The sequence below is a fragment of the Meles meles genome, chromosome 7, assembly GCF_922984935.1.
Source record: "Meles meles chromosome 7, mMelMel3.1 paternal haplotype, whole genome shotgun sequence".
Classification (NCBI taxonomy): Eukaryota; Metazoa; Chordata; class Mammalia; order Carnivora; family Mustelidae; genus Meles; species Meles meles.
Genome location: NC_060072.1, coordinates 26,349,025 through 26,365,898, shown reverse-complemented (window position 1 = coordinate 26,365,898; position 16,874 = coordinate 26,349,025). Strand labels below are relative to the sequence as shown.

Below are 16,874 nucleotides of genomic sequence, written 5' to 3'. Positions count from 1 at the left end.
AGGAAGTGACTTCGAGCCGCCCAGTGGTGCTTTCAATTTCGGTGGAAAAATTCCCTCTGCTGCAGGGGGGTCTGACTTCCCACAACCGGTGCCTGAGGGGATGTGGGACTCCAAAAGCCTTGGTCCCCCTGCCCTGCCTCCACAGACGTCTGCCCGGATGCCCCTAGCTCGGTGACCCCCAGGTGCCCGCCTCCTCTGAGCTTCCAGGGCTCTGTGAGTGCCGTGGTAATGCCAGCGGCCCTTTGTCGAATGTGCCAGACGTCATGCTAGGAGTTTTGCTTACTTTTTCCCACTGAAGCCTCTCATTTAATCCTGTGAGGGAAGGATCGTTACGGCCACTTTGCACGGGGGGGGGGGGGGGATTTGGAGCATGCGGAATAGAGGTGACTTTCCCCAGATCCCACAGCTGGCGAGGGACGGCACCAGGGTTTGAGAGCGCTTAGCTACCACTTCCCCAGAGAGGCGGGTACCTTCTTAGAGGCTTAGGGAGGATTTAGGGCTGGAAAGAGATCAGGGGCTTCGGCTCAGCCAGGGCCAGAGTCAGGAAAGGAAGGTGAAGGGGGTCGAGCTTCATTCTCATCCAGGTGGTGCGGGGTGGGTGGGGCTTGGCCAGGTGCGCTCAGCCGCAGCCGGCCACCTGAGCAGCTGTGTGTTCCCTGCCCTGATAAGACATCTAATGCCCCCGCAGGTAGGACTAACTGACTAGTTAGTCTAGTTAGGACTAGTGTTTAATAGTGACCAAAAAACCTCGTGGTTTTCAAAGCCCTCTGGGAAGGTGTTCAAACCACAGATGCGCAGGCCTTGCTCCAGACACTCTGGGTCTGGGGGTCTAATGTAGGTCCCAGGCATCTGAATTTTTTATGAGAGCCCCCGGGGAGTTCTGGTAATGATTACCCAGGGTTGGAACCATGAGTGGGGTAACAGTATAAGACCAGATATCACTTCTCTCAGGCTGGCGGCTTTCTGGAGAATTCTGGGGAACTCCTGACTACAGAGACACCGAGTCTGTAGCTACCCCTCCACACAGCCCCTCAGAGCCCACCTGGTCCCCGGCTGCACCCTCGGTGGCCCAGCTGGCCCCCGAGGCTCACGAGGACACCCACCCCTGTCTCTGATGTGTGCTGGAGGGAAAAGGAGAAGTAGAAGTTCTAGGTTTGCAGTCAGGACATCACCCCAGGGGGCAGAGGGAAAGAGAAGAGAGCAGTGTGGTCGTGAACCACTAAATAAAGGAAGTGTCCCGTAAGAACTGAAATGTCAGGTGCGAGTCCCAACCCTCTCCCTATCTGGGAAATTTTCGAACATTCCACCTCTGTCCTACACTAAGGAAGAGACTCAAGGATATGTCAGCAGGGAAGAGAAAAGGGATAAAAATCCCACATCAGCTGTGGGATCTGGGGAAAATCACATCTATTCCGTGTGCCCCAACACACCCCTGTGCAAAATGGTCATAACAGTACTTCCCTCACAGGATTAAGTGAGAAGATTCAGTGAGAAAAGGTCACGGGAAAAGTGATGGGAAGCCAGTGGGGAATGAGGTGGCAGAAGGGCGTTGAAGGAAGCCCTGGGACTGGGGAGGACACGTGTCCTTGTAGGGAGGTGATGGGACAGGCACGGCATGGGATGCCAGGAGTCTTGCAAGAGGTCTCCATTGACTTGTTCAATGCAGAACAGGGGAGAGAGCCAGTGGAACCCTCCTTTGAAAGCCAGACGGTGAAGCTTGACTGGAAACAGTACTTCGAGCCTCAGTCGTCTGGCTGGCTTCTTCATCACTAAGGGTCTGACTGCCAGGTTCTGGCCTGAGCTCTTCCTCTCCCATGTGCTTGGTTAATGCCCGCGGATTGTAGACACTGATTCTTTGGTCAGCGTGCTACTGCCGATGCAGGGCTGCGTGCTCTGGGAGGCGTCCGTGGAAGCAGAACACACAAGCCTCCCGCGTGAGCTGCTCAGAGTGTGAGCAAGCAAGGGAGGCTATTGGAGGCATCTCACTCAGCATGAGAGGGCGAGCCCTGGTCGAGGAGTAAGTGCCCACGACAGATGTTTGGAGACAGATGCGATCCGAATGAGCCAAACCCCAGGGAAAGCCTTTGAGCCATGGACTTGGCTCTGGTCCAGGGAAGGGAGTTCAAGAGCATTAGTAGCCGCCTACCAGCCAAGGTGCTCAGGGGTGTCTGTGCACCCACAGCTCTGCAAACCACAGCGAGCTGGCCAGGATGGCCGCAAGTTATGATAACTAAAGGCCGCTTCCTTCATTAGAACCTCTTACCACCAAAAAGTCTCCTCCCTGGCCAATGTACAAAATGTTCTGACATTTTTTCTGGTTACCAAGGCTAATTGTGTATTTTTCCTTAAATGCCATTTACTTTTGGTTTGCTCAAAAAGGCAATTAAATAGGAATGTAAGCAAAGGTTAAACCTCTGGCTCTACTCTAGGCATTAGCCGGCCGATGACCATCCATCTGACATCCAGAAGCTTCAAAATCAAAGAACCATCCGCTGAGAACTTGGTGTTGCTCTTGATTGGGACTCTGTGTGCATGTGTGTGTCTGGGCACGTGTGCAGCGGGGCGAGGACGCGTTGCCTCAGTTTTGCGCCCAATCCTGCGTGGAGCGATGTGTGTTTTCTTGGGAGTCTCATGTTGACTGTTAGAAAACACTGCCTCCTGTCTCCTGTCGCAGTGCCATAAACTGAAACTTTAACTCCTTGGAAAGTACAGTGGATTCCGCAGACCGCTGACTGTCACTCTTGTGTCTCTTCCAAGGAGACGGTTGGAGAGCCATTCTATTTGCTGGTGACGACTTTGAACCAGAAAATAAATAAGGGTCCTGTGGATGTGATCACCTGCAAAGCCCTGTACACCCTGAATGAGGACTGGCTGCTGTGGCAGGTTCCAGAATTCAGTACCGTGGTATGTTGCTGGGACGCCTTCCACCCCTGCCCCGGAACGAAGCCGGGCTGGGAGCTCGGTGTCGGGGTGATCGGGGTTTTAACGGCGGTCACTGAAAACAAAAGGACATCGTTCCTTCTGCGGGAGGCCTCAGACGATAAGTTAATTAAAAACAGTAGTTGATAAAATATTAACACATGTTCACATAATAGATTTTAATTACTTGGATAGGGGGAGAATTGTAATGATGCCTGGGGTACTCATCAATTTCCAAAGATTTTAATATCAGGAAAGCTTATAGCTTTCAGCACCGTCAAAGGAAATGCAAAGTACTCCCTATTCAGCGCTTATAATTGCAATCAGAATTTCTCAAACGACTCTGCTCTGGAAGACAATGTGTGAGGATATATTTCAACCAAATTGAGGCCGTCTTATTTTAGAACGATAACACAAGACAAATTCCACTGTGTTCCCCGTGCAGCATGACACCCTTACTTTATTTTCATGGATTAGTTACAAATGTTTGGTGTCATGCACTTAATGTTCTGTGATCTCATAGATATTTTTAGAGGAACGCTGTAAATCACTACAGGAAGATGATTGCCTGGCTGCCGGAGGGTTTCACCCATTCGAGAACTTCTTTTCACCCATCCCCATCCCACCCCCAGCCTCTTCCCTTCCTAAAGGAAGAGAGAACAATTTCTTGCACATTCACGATTTGTAGAGACAGGGCCAAGCGTGACAAGTATTTCCAAAATTACTTAGGCATTTTCTGTTCATAGAGTCTGAGGAAAGAGATCGTTGTCATTTGGTTTGGTCTTTAGCTTTATGGAGACTCGGGGCTTTTTCACAATCTCATTAGCAGAGGAGGAGGGAAGAAAGACAGTGGGGTTTTGGTATTACTCAGTAAGGGAGCTGAGTCTCCTGTGGCTTCGCTCTAGACGGTGAGACCTGTGGAATCATCCTGGAAGAATTCACTCCCTAATTGGCGAAGGCACCATGTCACTGTGGGCCGTGTTATGGTTAGGCTCTCTGCTGGGACAATAGACCACAGATTAGCTGTTTCCAGTTCTAAGTCCCTGCCAGATGTAGTTTACTAACTCCACTGAAGATGGTACCACTGAAGATGAACTGCCATCCACAAGGCGGGAGCCTGAGTAGAGAGTTAACATTTCTCGATGTTCTGATTTTTGTTTATGTAACTGTCCATGGCTGAGAGGCGGTGAGGAGCAGTGGTTATAAACCAGCATGCAGCGGAGGGCATAGACTCCGGCCAGGCATGTTTGTGATCTGCCTCTGCCCATCTTTGTGGTGTGGGGCAAGTTTCCAAACCTCTTGGTGCCTCAGTCTCCTCACCTGTAAAATGGGAAGGATGATCATTGTGCCAGTTTCATGGGGTCGTCGCAGGGATTAAAAACATTGAATGCTGGACGCCTGGGTGGCTTTGTTGGTGAAGTACCTGCTTCGACTCAGGTCGTGATTCCTGGGTCCTGGGATCAAGTTCCTCGTCTCTCCCTGCTCAGCGGGGAGTCTGCCTCTCCCCCTCCTTCTGCTGCTCCCCCTGCTTGTTCTCTCTCTCTGGCTCACTCTCTCTCAAATAAATACAATCTTCAAAAAAAAAAAAAAAAAGAACATTGACTGCCATGGCTTTCCGTGTAAAGCTTTACTCAGTAATTCACATCTCCTTGTTCCGGCTCAGGTCATGATCTCAGGGTTGTGGGATTGAGTCCTGTGTCAGGCTCCATGCTGGGTGTGGAACTTGCTTGGGATTTTTTCTCTCTCTCTGCCTCTGCCCCTCCGCCTGCTCTCATGCATGCGTATGCTCTCTTTCACCTTCTCTTTTTCTATCTCTAAAATACATAAATAAATCTTTAAAAAAGAAAAGAGAAATGCCGATCCAGACAGACCAATGTCTGGGCCTTACCTCAGGACTGTGAAATCAGAGTTGCTGGGGAAGAAGCCCAGGCGGAGACAGACGCAGGCATGACCAAGGCACAGCCTTCTTGGACAGGGCCCCTGGCTGTCTTGGAGAACAAAAGACAAATTTTGCCTCAGGGCCTGTTGACATCCTTCTTGACCTAGATGAGGAATGCAGGTCCCACCCCCAAAGATGTGTATGCTTTTCGTCTGAAACATTTTGGAAGCCCCATAGATTAGATTACCAAATAGAAATATTTGCGAGTGTATGTAGGTTGGGGGAATCCAGCTGTAATTTCCCTTCATGAAAACGTAAACCCATGAAACCGGACTGGAAGGCGAGGGAAGGAGAGGACCAGACTGGAAGTCAGGGAACAACTCAAATGCCTGAAGCAACTTCTGAGGTTTGAGTCCTCTTTAATGCTTGACATGGCAACACTTTTTCCGCCTTTCATTTTGAAACATTATTTATTTCACTGTCAATTAAGACCATGTGTTTCAGATTTGTGAACTCCCAGCTCCTCATCAAAATGTTTCTTTTCTTTTTTTTTTTTTAAATGATTTTATTTATTTATTTGTCAGAGAGAGTGAGCACAGGCAGACAGAGTGGCAGGCAGAGACAGAGAGAGAAGCAGGCTCCCCGCCAAGCACGGAGCCCGATGTGGGACTCGATCCCAGGATGCTGGGATCATGACCTGAGCCGAAGGCAGCCGCTTAACCAACTGAGCCGCCCAGGCGTCCCAAAATGTTTCTTGATGTTGAAGGGATTCCTGTCAACTCTTGGAATCTTTTTTCCTTTATAGCCCCTGGGGAAAAGGCTAATGGGAAATTGGGATTTTAGAAATCCAGATAAATCTTCCTTTACAAATTCAGATTTGCCAGTAGACAGAGACTAGAAAAGGGGTGGGCCACTGGTTTCTAGGGTCCTCGCTTTAAAAATGATTTTTAATGCTTTATTGTACCTGTCCCAATCTGACTGTTTCATGGTAGATGGTTACCCTAGAAACTCCAGAGGAGGCACTGATCTGGGCAATGCTGGCGTGACAAAATGTTAGCAGACGGTCAATATAAAAAATTTAAGGTTTTTCATTTCCTTTCAGGCAAGTTCCCCCAGTCTTAAGCATCATATTATAATTTTCTCCTTCCTCCTCTCTCCTCCCCCTTTCCTCTCCCTCCCTCCCTCCCTTCCCCTCCCTCTCCCTCCTCCTCTCCTCTCTCCCTCCTACCCCTCTTTCCTCCTCCCCCCTCTCCCCTTCTTTTACCTCCCCTTTTCTTCTTCCTCCCTCCTCCTCCCCCTCTCTCCTCCTACCTTCCCTTTTCTCCTCCCTCCTCCCTCTTCCTCCTCCCTCTCTCTTCCCTCTTTCTCTCTTACCTCCAAGCCAATCCCCCACCCCAGTCATGTATGCACAGTGGCTTGCGATCTTGATTTTCTAAATCTGCCTGAGGTGGTTTATGTAATTGAAAACCAAGGTATGCTGAACAAATTCAATTCTGTGTGCGTGTGTGTGTGTGTGTGTGTGTGTGTGTGTGTGTGTGTGTAAATTCTTTCAAGGAAAGAAAAGCCAGAGAAAAAACTCGAGAGCCCCCACATAAGCAACTTGAAATGCCAGAGCTTGGTGCCATGACAGGGACACATCTGAAAGAGGCCCCAAGCTCCTGTGTGGCTCAGTGCTCAGAAACACAGCACCTCACACAGCAACCAGAAAGTTAGGTTTCACACCTCTAAGATTAGGATGTGTTCTCCCTGAGGTGTGGGGTGTTTTCTAGAACATGGAGACATCCTGCCAATTTCTTATACATGAAATCATTATACTCACAAATAGGCTCAGAGAAGTAATCCTTCCTTCGGTGGGTTCTGGGAGGAGAATTCCTCTCTTTCCTCGAATCTGAGCAATGCCCCGTAGAGTCACACTTGCTCTAGCAGGGCAAGAATCACCCTCCTCCCTCCACACCCTGCAGGCTGGCCTGCAGGGTAGAGGCTGCCCCCCACCCCACCAGCCTCATCCCCCACTGTTGGAATGTTGGAATACCCTGGGAGGGTCTGCACATGCACAGGGACTCTGCCTTCCTCCACCAGCGGGGAATTCAGATAGGACGGCTGGGAGAGGAGTAAGGCTTATTACCCTCCCTTTGCAACATTCTGGGCAATGTTTGATTTCATGGCTGGCGACTCTGGGGCCCGCCTCCATGCGCACGTGTCCTGTGCTGCGAGGAGGATCTCCGAGCAGAGCACCTGAAACTTTGGGAGCCAGGGAAGGCGCGAGGATTTCAGTTCTAGGAAAGCACACCACATGGAAGAAGGGACATGGGCTTCACTCTCAAGAGGAGATGAAAAAACCCAATACCAATAACTCGTAGCAAGTGTGCTGAATTAGCAAGAGAAGGTTGACTTGTAATCAAAGTTAAGCGAGAAATGGGTTTTTGAACTATAAACCCAGGAAATGAGCCTGCCAATCTGCTGTATCTGAGAGATAGCATCTTGGCACCCTGGGGAACAGTGTTCTGACAAACACATTATTGCCCTCGTTCTCATATCTATGTGAAAGTCTTTAAGATTATTAGAAATTCTTAGAAAAAGTGCAGATACATGCCTGTAGAAATCCTCCCGCCTCCACTACGGTCTGTGATGGTTTACGCCAGCCTGCCCCCCTGGGTCTTTTTGCATCCAGTCGTTACATTTCGGGGACAGTCATGTTTAATAAACTATTTCCTCTGCAACAGAGCCCTCGCTGTCTCTCGTGAGAGTTCCACATCTCCATGCTTGCTCTAACACAGCGGCTCTCCCCACTGCTCCCAGCTCCTTCTGTTCCATTTACTTTGTCCCTTTCAGAAGATCCATTATCCCCATAATTAAACAACCCACTGTCCCGATTAAGTCATTCTCTGTTACTCCAATTACATCCCATTGTTCATTAAATCCTGATGTTTGTACTTCAGCAGTCTTGTTTTTAATACTCCTAGCATTTGTGGAGAAACAGTGAAGTTAATTAACAATTCTTGGGTGGTTGTTTTTTTTTCCTTTTTCTCTCTACCATAGTGCAAATCATTTCCATTATGACTTGCAATAATACTGAAACCATTACTAACTTCGCAGTTACTGTTCTGAGCTTCCTGATCAAAGAAGTGAAACCATTTTTTTATAATCATTTTAGGTAAGTCATTCCCTAGTTGATGGCAAGCAGTGGAAAACGAAAAATTAACATTAAATGAGTGCTTGAAATGGCTTTCCTCTTCATACCCTTTCTTCTCATACCCATAATCTTGGGATTAGGAAATAATTTAGTTACCTAAATATGAAAGTGTTTAATTTTCTTCTTTATAGCTCAAATGTGACTTTATTACTTCATTGTTAAGGATCCTTATTTATACTTCTACTCCTCAGAGAATGGTAAATTTTATAGCACATCATGGTGGAGATAAAAGGCATTTTTTTTTCCCATATGTTTTTTTCTGACACTGTCAAAGTCAGCATTTCATTTGAAGTCTCCATTGTCTAGAGCAGGAATCAGCAAATAAGAGCCTGTGGGCCAAATGTGGCCCTGCTGTCTGTTGTTATAAATAAAGTTTTATTGAAACACAGCCATGCACATTCATTTACTGTTGTCTATGGCTGTTTCCCTGCTACAGTTGAAAAGTCAATTAGTGGTAACAGAGACTGTACAGGCTGCAGACTCTTAAATATTTACTATCTGGCCTTTTACAGAAAGTTTGCCAGCTCTTATTCTAGAGCATGACATAAAAGAGAAAAAGAACTAGAATCTGCCCTCCCACTAAACCCTAAAACCCCGAAAGCCTTGGTCTCTTTCTTCTTTTTCTGGGGACACATCAGTGGAAATGCCTTACCACTCTCCATCAATCTGAAACCCATGGGAGTGCTTTGCCAAAAATCAAACTGTGACATATTCATATTAAGCCTAAAGTACTGAAACCAGTCGTTCTGGGCTTAAGTAAGACAGATTCTTACTTGATTCTATCATGAACAAATGCTAGCAAGTATAGAAATTTTGTGATAAAAACTCACATTTGAGGAAATCCTCTCCATTAACTTAATTTTTTTCTTCAAGGTGGCAAAGGTCTTCCTTCCTTATTATTAGGCCGGAGGGGAAAACTCCTTGATCCAGAAAGCTCTGGGCTGTGTTGGGGGCGAAAGGGAAAGGAGGGGAGCAGGGATGTAGGGGAGCCAAGAGCAGCATTAGAGGGGGTATGTGGTAGCTGTCCCAAGGCTGCCTACTCCAGCTTAAGGAAGACCTCAGCTCAGAAGCTGCTGGGACTTGCATTTGTTAACTCTGGGCTCAGGCTACTTCTACTGAACCTCTGGAAGCAGTGTTCTTCTCTCTTACCCCAAACCCCTCTAAATCCAGCTGGTATAAGAACCAGATCTCTCTCTCTCTCTCTGTCTTTCTCTCTCTCTCTCTCTTTAAGATTTTATTTATTTGACAGAGAGCAAGAGAGCACAAGCTGGGGCGTGGTGGGGGGTGGTAGGTGCAGAGAGGCAGAGGGAGGGAGGAAGCAGGCTCCCTGCTCAGTGGGGCTTGATCCCAGGACCCGGGGATCATGACCCCTGAGCCAAGGGAGACACTTCACCGACTAAGCCACCCAGGTGCTGCCAGACTTTTCTCTTGACCTTCATTTGGCTCTCCAATAAAATTAGAAAAAAAAATATTTTATAGGTTTTATTTAATGAAAGCAATTATTGGCCCAAGACCTTTTGTGATAAAGTGGCTGGCTTGTAATAAATTTTTTTTAATTACTTTCTAGGTATTATAAGGCATTACAGAAAGGATGCAGCAACAGCCCTGCCCTTTCGAGCCAAGTCTGTGGTTGAGGAATTAATAAGGCAGCCGGGTCAGCCTCTCCCCACCGAAGTGTGCAAGAAGTAGGGGGAAATGCCTCTTCCCCTGCCTTTGATTCATCCCTCCAGCTCCCACCCCAGCCTTATTTTTTCTATTTCTATTTCTGTTTTTTTTCTCCTTGCTACCGTAACCCCCAAGTTGTGTGAAGAAATGGAGGGCAGAGTTGCTAGTGAACCCCGAATGTGCTCCTCCGACCAGCTGCCACGTAGCTTAGTGCTGAGAGGTGGGGGTCTAGAGTCTGACGGTCTTGGGTGTGAAGCCGAGCTCAACCACTTTACTGACGGGCTGTTAGTGACTTTGGACAAGTCACCAAACCTCTCTAAACCTGTTTCTTTCGCTATCAACAGGTGATTATAAAACCTAACCTTGTAGGCTTATTATGAGGTCAGAAACTAATCTACGTGAGATGCCCAGCCATCACACCTCAGAGAAGTTCTCATCGTTTATTTATGGTAGTTTTTCTTGTCTGAGCAGTTTTTGTTGTCCGCTGTAAGGTCTACTAAGCACAATGTCCTCAAACCCTTCTTCCTGGTCGCTGGTTTATTGGTGATGGGTGATACAGGGAGTTGATCAGCTGAATCCACTGTTATTAAAACCTCATGTTACTGTTCGAAACGTTACCCGTAATCTGTGTTTATAGTCTGTGGCACACAACATCCCACCGGACAGGTGTGAACAGGAGACCACAGTGATGAATCTGAACAATGACCTACCTACACGGGCTGGTTCGTGACCCACTTATGGAAGAACCAGGTCCTTCCCATCTGGTCCTTTTTCTGGGTTCTGGGCCATGCGTCTTCCAAATACCCTTCTCTGGTCCTCAGGCCACCTCACGGTCTTAAGTGCTCGCTCACCCCCCACACAGCCTTCTTCCACATTCCAGACAGCAGGACATAAGTAGGGCTGTAGAAAAGGGGACAGATGGTCACCAGCTGTCTTGTAAGGAAGCTTTCCAGAGGCCACCACAGGACACATCTGCTTAATCTCATTGGCCAGCATGTAGTCACGTGGCCACGCCCTGCTGCGGTAGAGGCTGGGAAAGGTCCTTTTTCCTGTGGCTGAGTGTGAGCTCCAGAAAAATGTCTGCGGGTGGTACTCGCGCCAGCCCACGGGGTCCTCCAGACTGAGTGCTTTCCACGAGGTTCCAGGCCAAGCCAAGCCAGAGAGGACGAGCCTCCTCTTCGAGTCTGTCTGCATCCAGCCTGCTTGCTCTGAGAGCATTTATCGAGAACCCCGGGCCCACCCCGGACTGCCACTGGACGTTTGTCATGTTGACTGGCCTGTGGGGTTTGCAGTGAAGAGGGTGGACATAGCCTAGGGTTGAGCCTCAGCAGCTCTGTGACCTTAGACACATTTCTGAGCCTCTTTCTGTCCGTTTCTTCACCTGTCAAGTGAGGCTAATGATAGTGTCCACTTCACCGAGCAATTCTTCAATGCACAGAGCAGGAGTAAGTGAATTAGCACAGCATGTGGGACAACTCCTAGTAATGGTTAAGTGCTCGGCATGCTGTATGTGAGTGCTGTGATTATTAGAAACCTAAAACAGTGGTTTTTTCAGCTTTTGTTTCCATAAATAATAATGGAAACCCTCAGATGGCAGATGGTGATTTTGAAAGGGCAAGCACGGTTCTTCAAGTCCTCCACCCTCCGCTCTACTCAAAGGAAGTGGGATTTTTTTTTTTTTTTAAATCTAGACTTCCTGACCTAGTAGCCCGAATAGAGGATTGAAGCTTGCTACTCACCAGTCTAGCTAGAACTGAAGCCAGGTGTGTCATGGTCCAGAGGCCTCCTCGTGTACTGCTGCCCGTGCAGCTCCTTTCCAGACCCAATTCAAATGGCACTTCTTCCATGCAGTCTTCCCTGATTTCTCTCCCTTTGAAAAACCTCCTCTAAGCTAGAGGTAATTCTCTCTGAACCCCTTAAGCATTCTACCTATACCTACTATTTTCTATCTGGTATTAAAATTCTTTGTATACATACCATAGTTTTTCTGTCAGTCTTCAAATACTTCCCAGTCAGGATCACTGCTAGGTTTCTACTTTTTATATTCTGGAATGCCCTGTTCACAATAGGTGAGCCAAGTAGCTGGGTGTTAGTGAGTGAATTAAGCTACCTCAGCATCAACAGTGAGGTCTGTCAGGTTGGGTGCATTCAGCTGTAAGTAAGAGAAAAACCAGGATAATGGGAATTGCATTCCAGTGCAGAAAGTTAGGAGATGAGCAGCCCAAGGCTGGTCCATCCGCTCATGTGGGTCACCTTTTTTTTTTTTCCTTTTTCTTTCTTGTTTTTTCTCTTTTTCCTTTTTTTAAAAACATCGTTATTTTTTTTCAGTGTTCCAAGATTCATTGTTTATGCACCACACCCAGTGCTCCATGCAGTAATGCCCTCCTTAGTACCTACCACCAGGCTCACCCAACCCCCCACTCCCCTCCTCTTAAAAACCCTCAGTTTGTTTCTCAGAGTCCACAGTCTCTCATGATTCATCTCCCCCTCTGATTTCCCCCAGTTCACTTTTCCTTTCCTTCTCCCAATGTCCTCCATGTTATTCCTTATGCTCCACAAGTAAATGAAACCATATAATTGACTTTCTCTGCTTGACTTATTTCACTCAGCATCATCTCCTCCAGTCCTGTCCATGTTGGCACAAAAGTTGGGTATTCATCCTTTCTGATGGAGGCATAATACTCCATAGTGTATATGGACCTTATCTCCTTTATCCATTCATCTGTTGAAGGGCATCTTGGCTCTTCCCACAGTTTGGCGACTGTGGACATTGCTGCTATAAACATTGGGGTACAGATGGCCCTTCTTTTCACTACATCTGTATCTTTGGGGTAAATACTCAGTAGTGTAATTGCAGGGCCATAGGGTAACTCAATTTTTAATTTTTTAAGGAATCTCTGCCCTATTTTCCAAAGTGGCTGCACCAACTTGCATTCCCACCAACAGTGTAAGAGGGTTCCCCTTTCTCCACATCCTCTCCAACACTTGTTGTTTACTGTCTTGTTGATTTTGGCCATTCTAACTGGTATAAGTCAGTATCTCAATGTGGTTTTGATTTGAATCTCCCTGATGGCTAGTGATGATGAACACTTTTTCATGTGTCTGTTAGCCATTTGTATGTCTTCATTGGAAAAGGGTCTGTTCATGTCTTCTGCCCATTTTTTGACATGATTATGTGTTTTTTGGGTGTTGAGTTTGAGGAGTTTTTTATAGATCTTGGATATCAGCCCTTTGTAGTATCATTTCAAATATCTTCTCCCATTCTGTGGGTTGCCTCTTTGTTTTGTTGACTGTTTCCTTTGCTGTACAGAAGCTTTTTATCTTGATAAAGTCCCAAAAGTTCATTTTTGCTTCTGTTTCCTTTGCCTTTGGAGACGTGTTTTGAAAGAAGTTGCTGTGGCCAATGTCAAACAGGTTACTGCTTATGTTCGCCTCTAAGATTTTGATAGAGTCCTGCCTCATGTTGAGATCTTTCATCGATTTCGAGTTTAGCTTTGTGTACAATGTGAGAGAATGGTCAAGTTTCATTCTTCTCTACATAGTTGTCCAGTTTTCCCAGCACTGTTTATTGAAGAGACTGTCTTTCTTCCATTGGATAATTTTTCATGCTTTGTCGAAGATTATTTAACCATAGAGTTGAGGGTCCATATCTGGACTCTCTACCCTGTTCCACTGGTCTATGTCTCTGTTTTTGTGCCAGTACCATGCTGTCTTGATGATCACAGCTTTATAGTAAAGCTTGAAATCAAGAAACGTGATGCCTCAGCTTTGTTTTTCTTTTTGAACCTTTCCTTAGTGATTCGGGGTCATTTCTGGTTCCATACAAATTTTAGGATTGTTTGTTACAGCACTTTGAAGATGCCAGTGGAATTTCGATTGGGATGGCATTGAAAATATACATTGCTCTGGGCAGTATAGACATTTTAACAATGTTTATTCTTCCAACCCATGAGCATGGAATGTTTTTCCACCTTTTTCTGTCTTCTTCAGTTTCTTTTACGAGTGTTCTGTAGTTCCACGAATACAGATCCTTTACCTCTTTGGTTAGGTTTATTCCAAGTTATCTTATTGTTCTTGGTGCTATAGTAAATGGAATCAATTCTCTAATTTCCCTTTCTATATTTTCATTGCTAGTGTATAGGAAAGCAACTGATTTCTGTGCATTGATTTTGTATTCTGCCACATTATTGAATTACTGTATGAGTTCTAATAGTTTGGGAGTGAAGTCTTTTGGGTTTTCCACATAAAGTATCATGTCATCTGTGAAGAGAGAGAGTTTGACTTCTTCTTTGCCAATTTGAATACCTTTTATTTCTTTTTATTGTCTGATTGCTGTTGCTAGGACTTCTAGTACTATGTTGAACAACAGTGGTGAGAGTGGACATCCTTGTTGTGTTCCTGATCTCAAAGAGAAGGCTCTCAGTTTTTCCCCATTGAGAATGATATTCACTGTGGGTCTTTCATAGATAGATTTAATGAGTTTGGGGAATGTTCCCTCTACCCCTATACTTTGAAGTGTTTTAATCAGGAACGGATGCTATATTTTTGTCAAATGCTTTTTCTGCATCAATTGAGAGGACGATGTGGTTCTTTTCTCTTACTGATTTGTTCTGTCACATTGATTGATTTATGAATGTTGAACAACCCTCGTATCCCAGGGATAAATCATCTGGGTCACCATCTCTGTGCTCCTCTTTGGCCTCCCATCTAATCACAAAATAGCCGCCACAGCTCCAAATACTACAGTTCCCTTCTGTTAGAGCAGAAACTCTTTGCCTTTCTATCTCATTGGCCAAAACTGGGTTAAATGACAATATACCATTTACCATATCTGTTGTCCCAGCTTTGTTGATACATTTATGCCAAAGAAATAGGGAAAGCCAGAGCTATTCAGGGACAGATTTCTGGAGAAAAGACCAACATAGATTTTCAAGCACTTTGGTCTTTTGTGGGTACTGAAAAAATTGCCATCCTATAGATTTGGACCATGCTTAGTTTACAAAACATTTTCATATTTTGAAAGGCAGGGTCACCAAAGTTTTAAGAACATGGAGCTTAAGTGCCTGCTTCTACCATTTTCTTGCTAGGTGATCTTGTGCAATTTCCTTAACTTCTCTGTGCCTCAGTTTGTCATCCGTAAAATGAGAATAATAGAATCTATGAGGTAAGGTTTCTGAGATTCTTAAATACAAATACACAGACATACTTTATAACAGTATTTGGCACAAGGAAGCACTCCTTAATTTGCTATTATTATGTCATTATTTGGTGGTCTTGTCACTCCTTTTAAATAGAAACAGTGAGAGTGTAGGCGTGCCTGGCTGGCTCAGTCGATACAGCATGTGATTCTATCTCAGGGCTGTGAGTTCAAGCCCCACAGTGGGTACAGAAGGAAGGAAGGAAAGGAAAAAAAAAAAAGAAAGAAAAACGAAAAGAGAAGAGAAAAGAAAAAGAGAAAGGAAGGAAGGAGGAGAGTGTTAAGACTCAGAGAAATTAGATGACTTACCCACACTCCCACAGTTAAGTAGCATAAGGGGATAATCCAGATGGTCTGATGCCTGTGCTCAAAGCTCTCAGCCCTCCTGGCTTCCCTTCTCCAATTTTCTGTCAACACTGACTGAGGGGGATGCCCTTGCACCTAGTGGCTAAATACTGTTTCAAAGGTGATGCTTTAGTTTGTCAAACACACTGTGAATTATCCAAAACAAGGACTATGTCTTAAGGTCCCTCCTATACCCCACCCCTAACACTGTTGTGCCCGAGTTTTCGCGTCCGGGAGACCACCAAGGAGCCAAGCACCGATGCAGTCACACGAGGGTTTATTTGACAAGCTTAAGCTTGGGCCCAAGTATACCCCACACAGCGGAGTAGGGACTTGGACCCGAGGTGACATAATTAAGCTTGGGTCCAAGTGTACCCGACGTAGCAGTGTAGGGACTTGGACCCCGAACCAGATTACAGTCAGAGTTTTTAAAGGCAGAGTGGGGGTGGACTCGCGGTGGGTGAGGACAAAGGGGGTTATGGATGATGTAAGTCTCTAAGGAATTTTGGAAGCAGGTCCCCAGGACCTTGAGGGACTAGCTATTGTTGGGAGAAAGGTTATTTATTACCAATAATAAAAAATCTTCTCGTGAGTCCCTTTAGATGTATATCAGTGGGCCATATACTTGGGAATGATTCTCAACACGATCTTGGAGGTTTAGAGATAAAGGAATTGTTAAAGTAGACTTACAGGATCCTGGTCAGACCTGTTGGGGTAGGGGGTTGGTCAGGCTAGGATTGTCCTTAGCAAAACCTCAAGGTGAGGGCAGTTACGTCCCCAGGGGAGAGCCACTCTGTCTGTTTCAAGGGCTTGTCAAGACGTGAGGAATTTTAATGATTTTCTTCTGCCTCTGTTTCCCACATCAGCTAAACTTGAGGTGGGTTGGCCTTAATTTTCTCGGCCTCCACAACACCAAGTAGGGCACAGGGAAGATTCTGGCTAAACGGGTTGTAAGGGGAGAGATAGTGCTTCCATGGGGGAATCTTACCCCAATGGGAAACAGAGCCCAGTGTGCGCTCCCTGAGCCAGGGGGGTGGGGGTGGGGTGAAAAGGTGGGGCCCACTCGGGGACCCCCTGAGGCCAGGTAAGGCTTTAGGAAATTGCTGTAGGATAAAAGAATCAATTTGTGTCTGAATTGACTCTCAGAATTCCCTGTGGCCTCTCTCAAATCCCCTTTTACCTTTCTCCCACCCATCTAGCTATGGAGGGAGCGGCAGATTTACATTATTTTACATCCAGTTAAGATTATTTTTCTCCTTTTGGTTATGTTTTTAAGTAGAACATTTATTGCCTCTAAAGAGGTGTTTTTGTTAAAGACAATAGTGCCCTTCAGGTAGTCACAGTGTTATTTCACAAATACCTATAAAACTATTAAACAAGCTGGGATCGCTGGAGCTCTGATTAAGAGGAGCTTTCCAGGGGCGCCTGGGTGGCTCAGTGGATTAAGCCGCTGCCTTCGGCTCAGGTCATGATCTCAGGGTCCTGGGATCGAGCCCCGCATCCGGCTCTCTGCTCCGCGGGGAGCCTGCTTCCTCCTCTCTCTCTGCCTGCCTCTCTGCCTACTTGTGACCTCTCTCTCTGTCAAATAAATAAATAAAATCTTAAAAAAAAAAAAGAGGAGCTTTCCAGTTGTCTTTATCTTTGGAAGCCCCGTGAAACAGCATAACCGCCCTCGT

At 46.2% G+C, this 16,874-nt stretch overlaps 1 protein-coding gene across 1 annotated transcript in view; it reads left to right on the top strand.

Moving 5' to 3' along the window:
- PLXNC1 (plexin C1) overlaps positions 1-16,874 on the top strand; it is a 144,600-nt gene that overhangs the window by 99,962 nt on the left and 27,764 nt on the right. Inside the window, exon 21 of the mRNA XM_046012720.1 lies at positions 2,758-2,904. Within this exon, the coding sequence (XP_045868676.1) occupies positions 2,758-2,904 (147 nt within the window). The remainder of the gene's footprint in view (positions 1-2,757; positions 2,905-16,874) is intronic.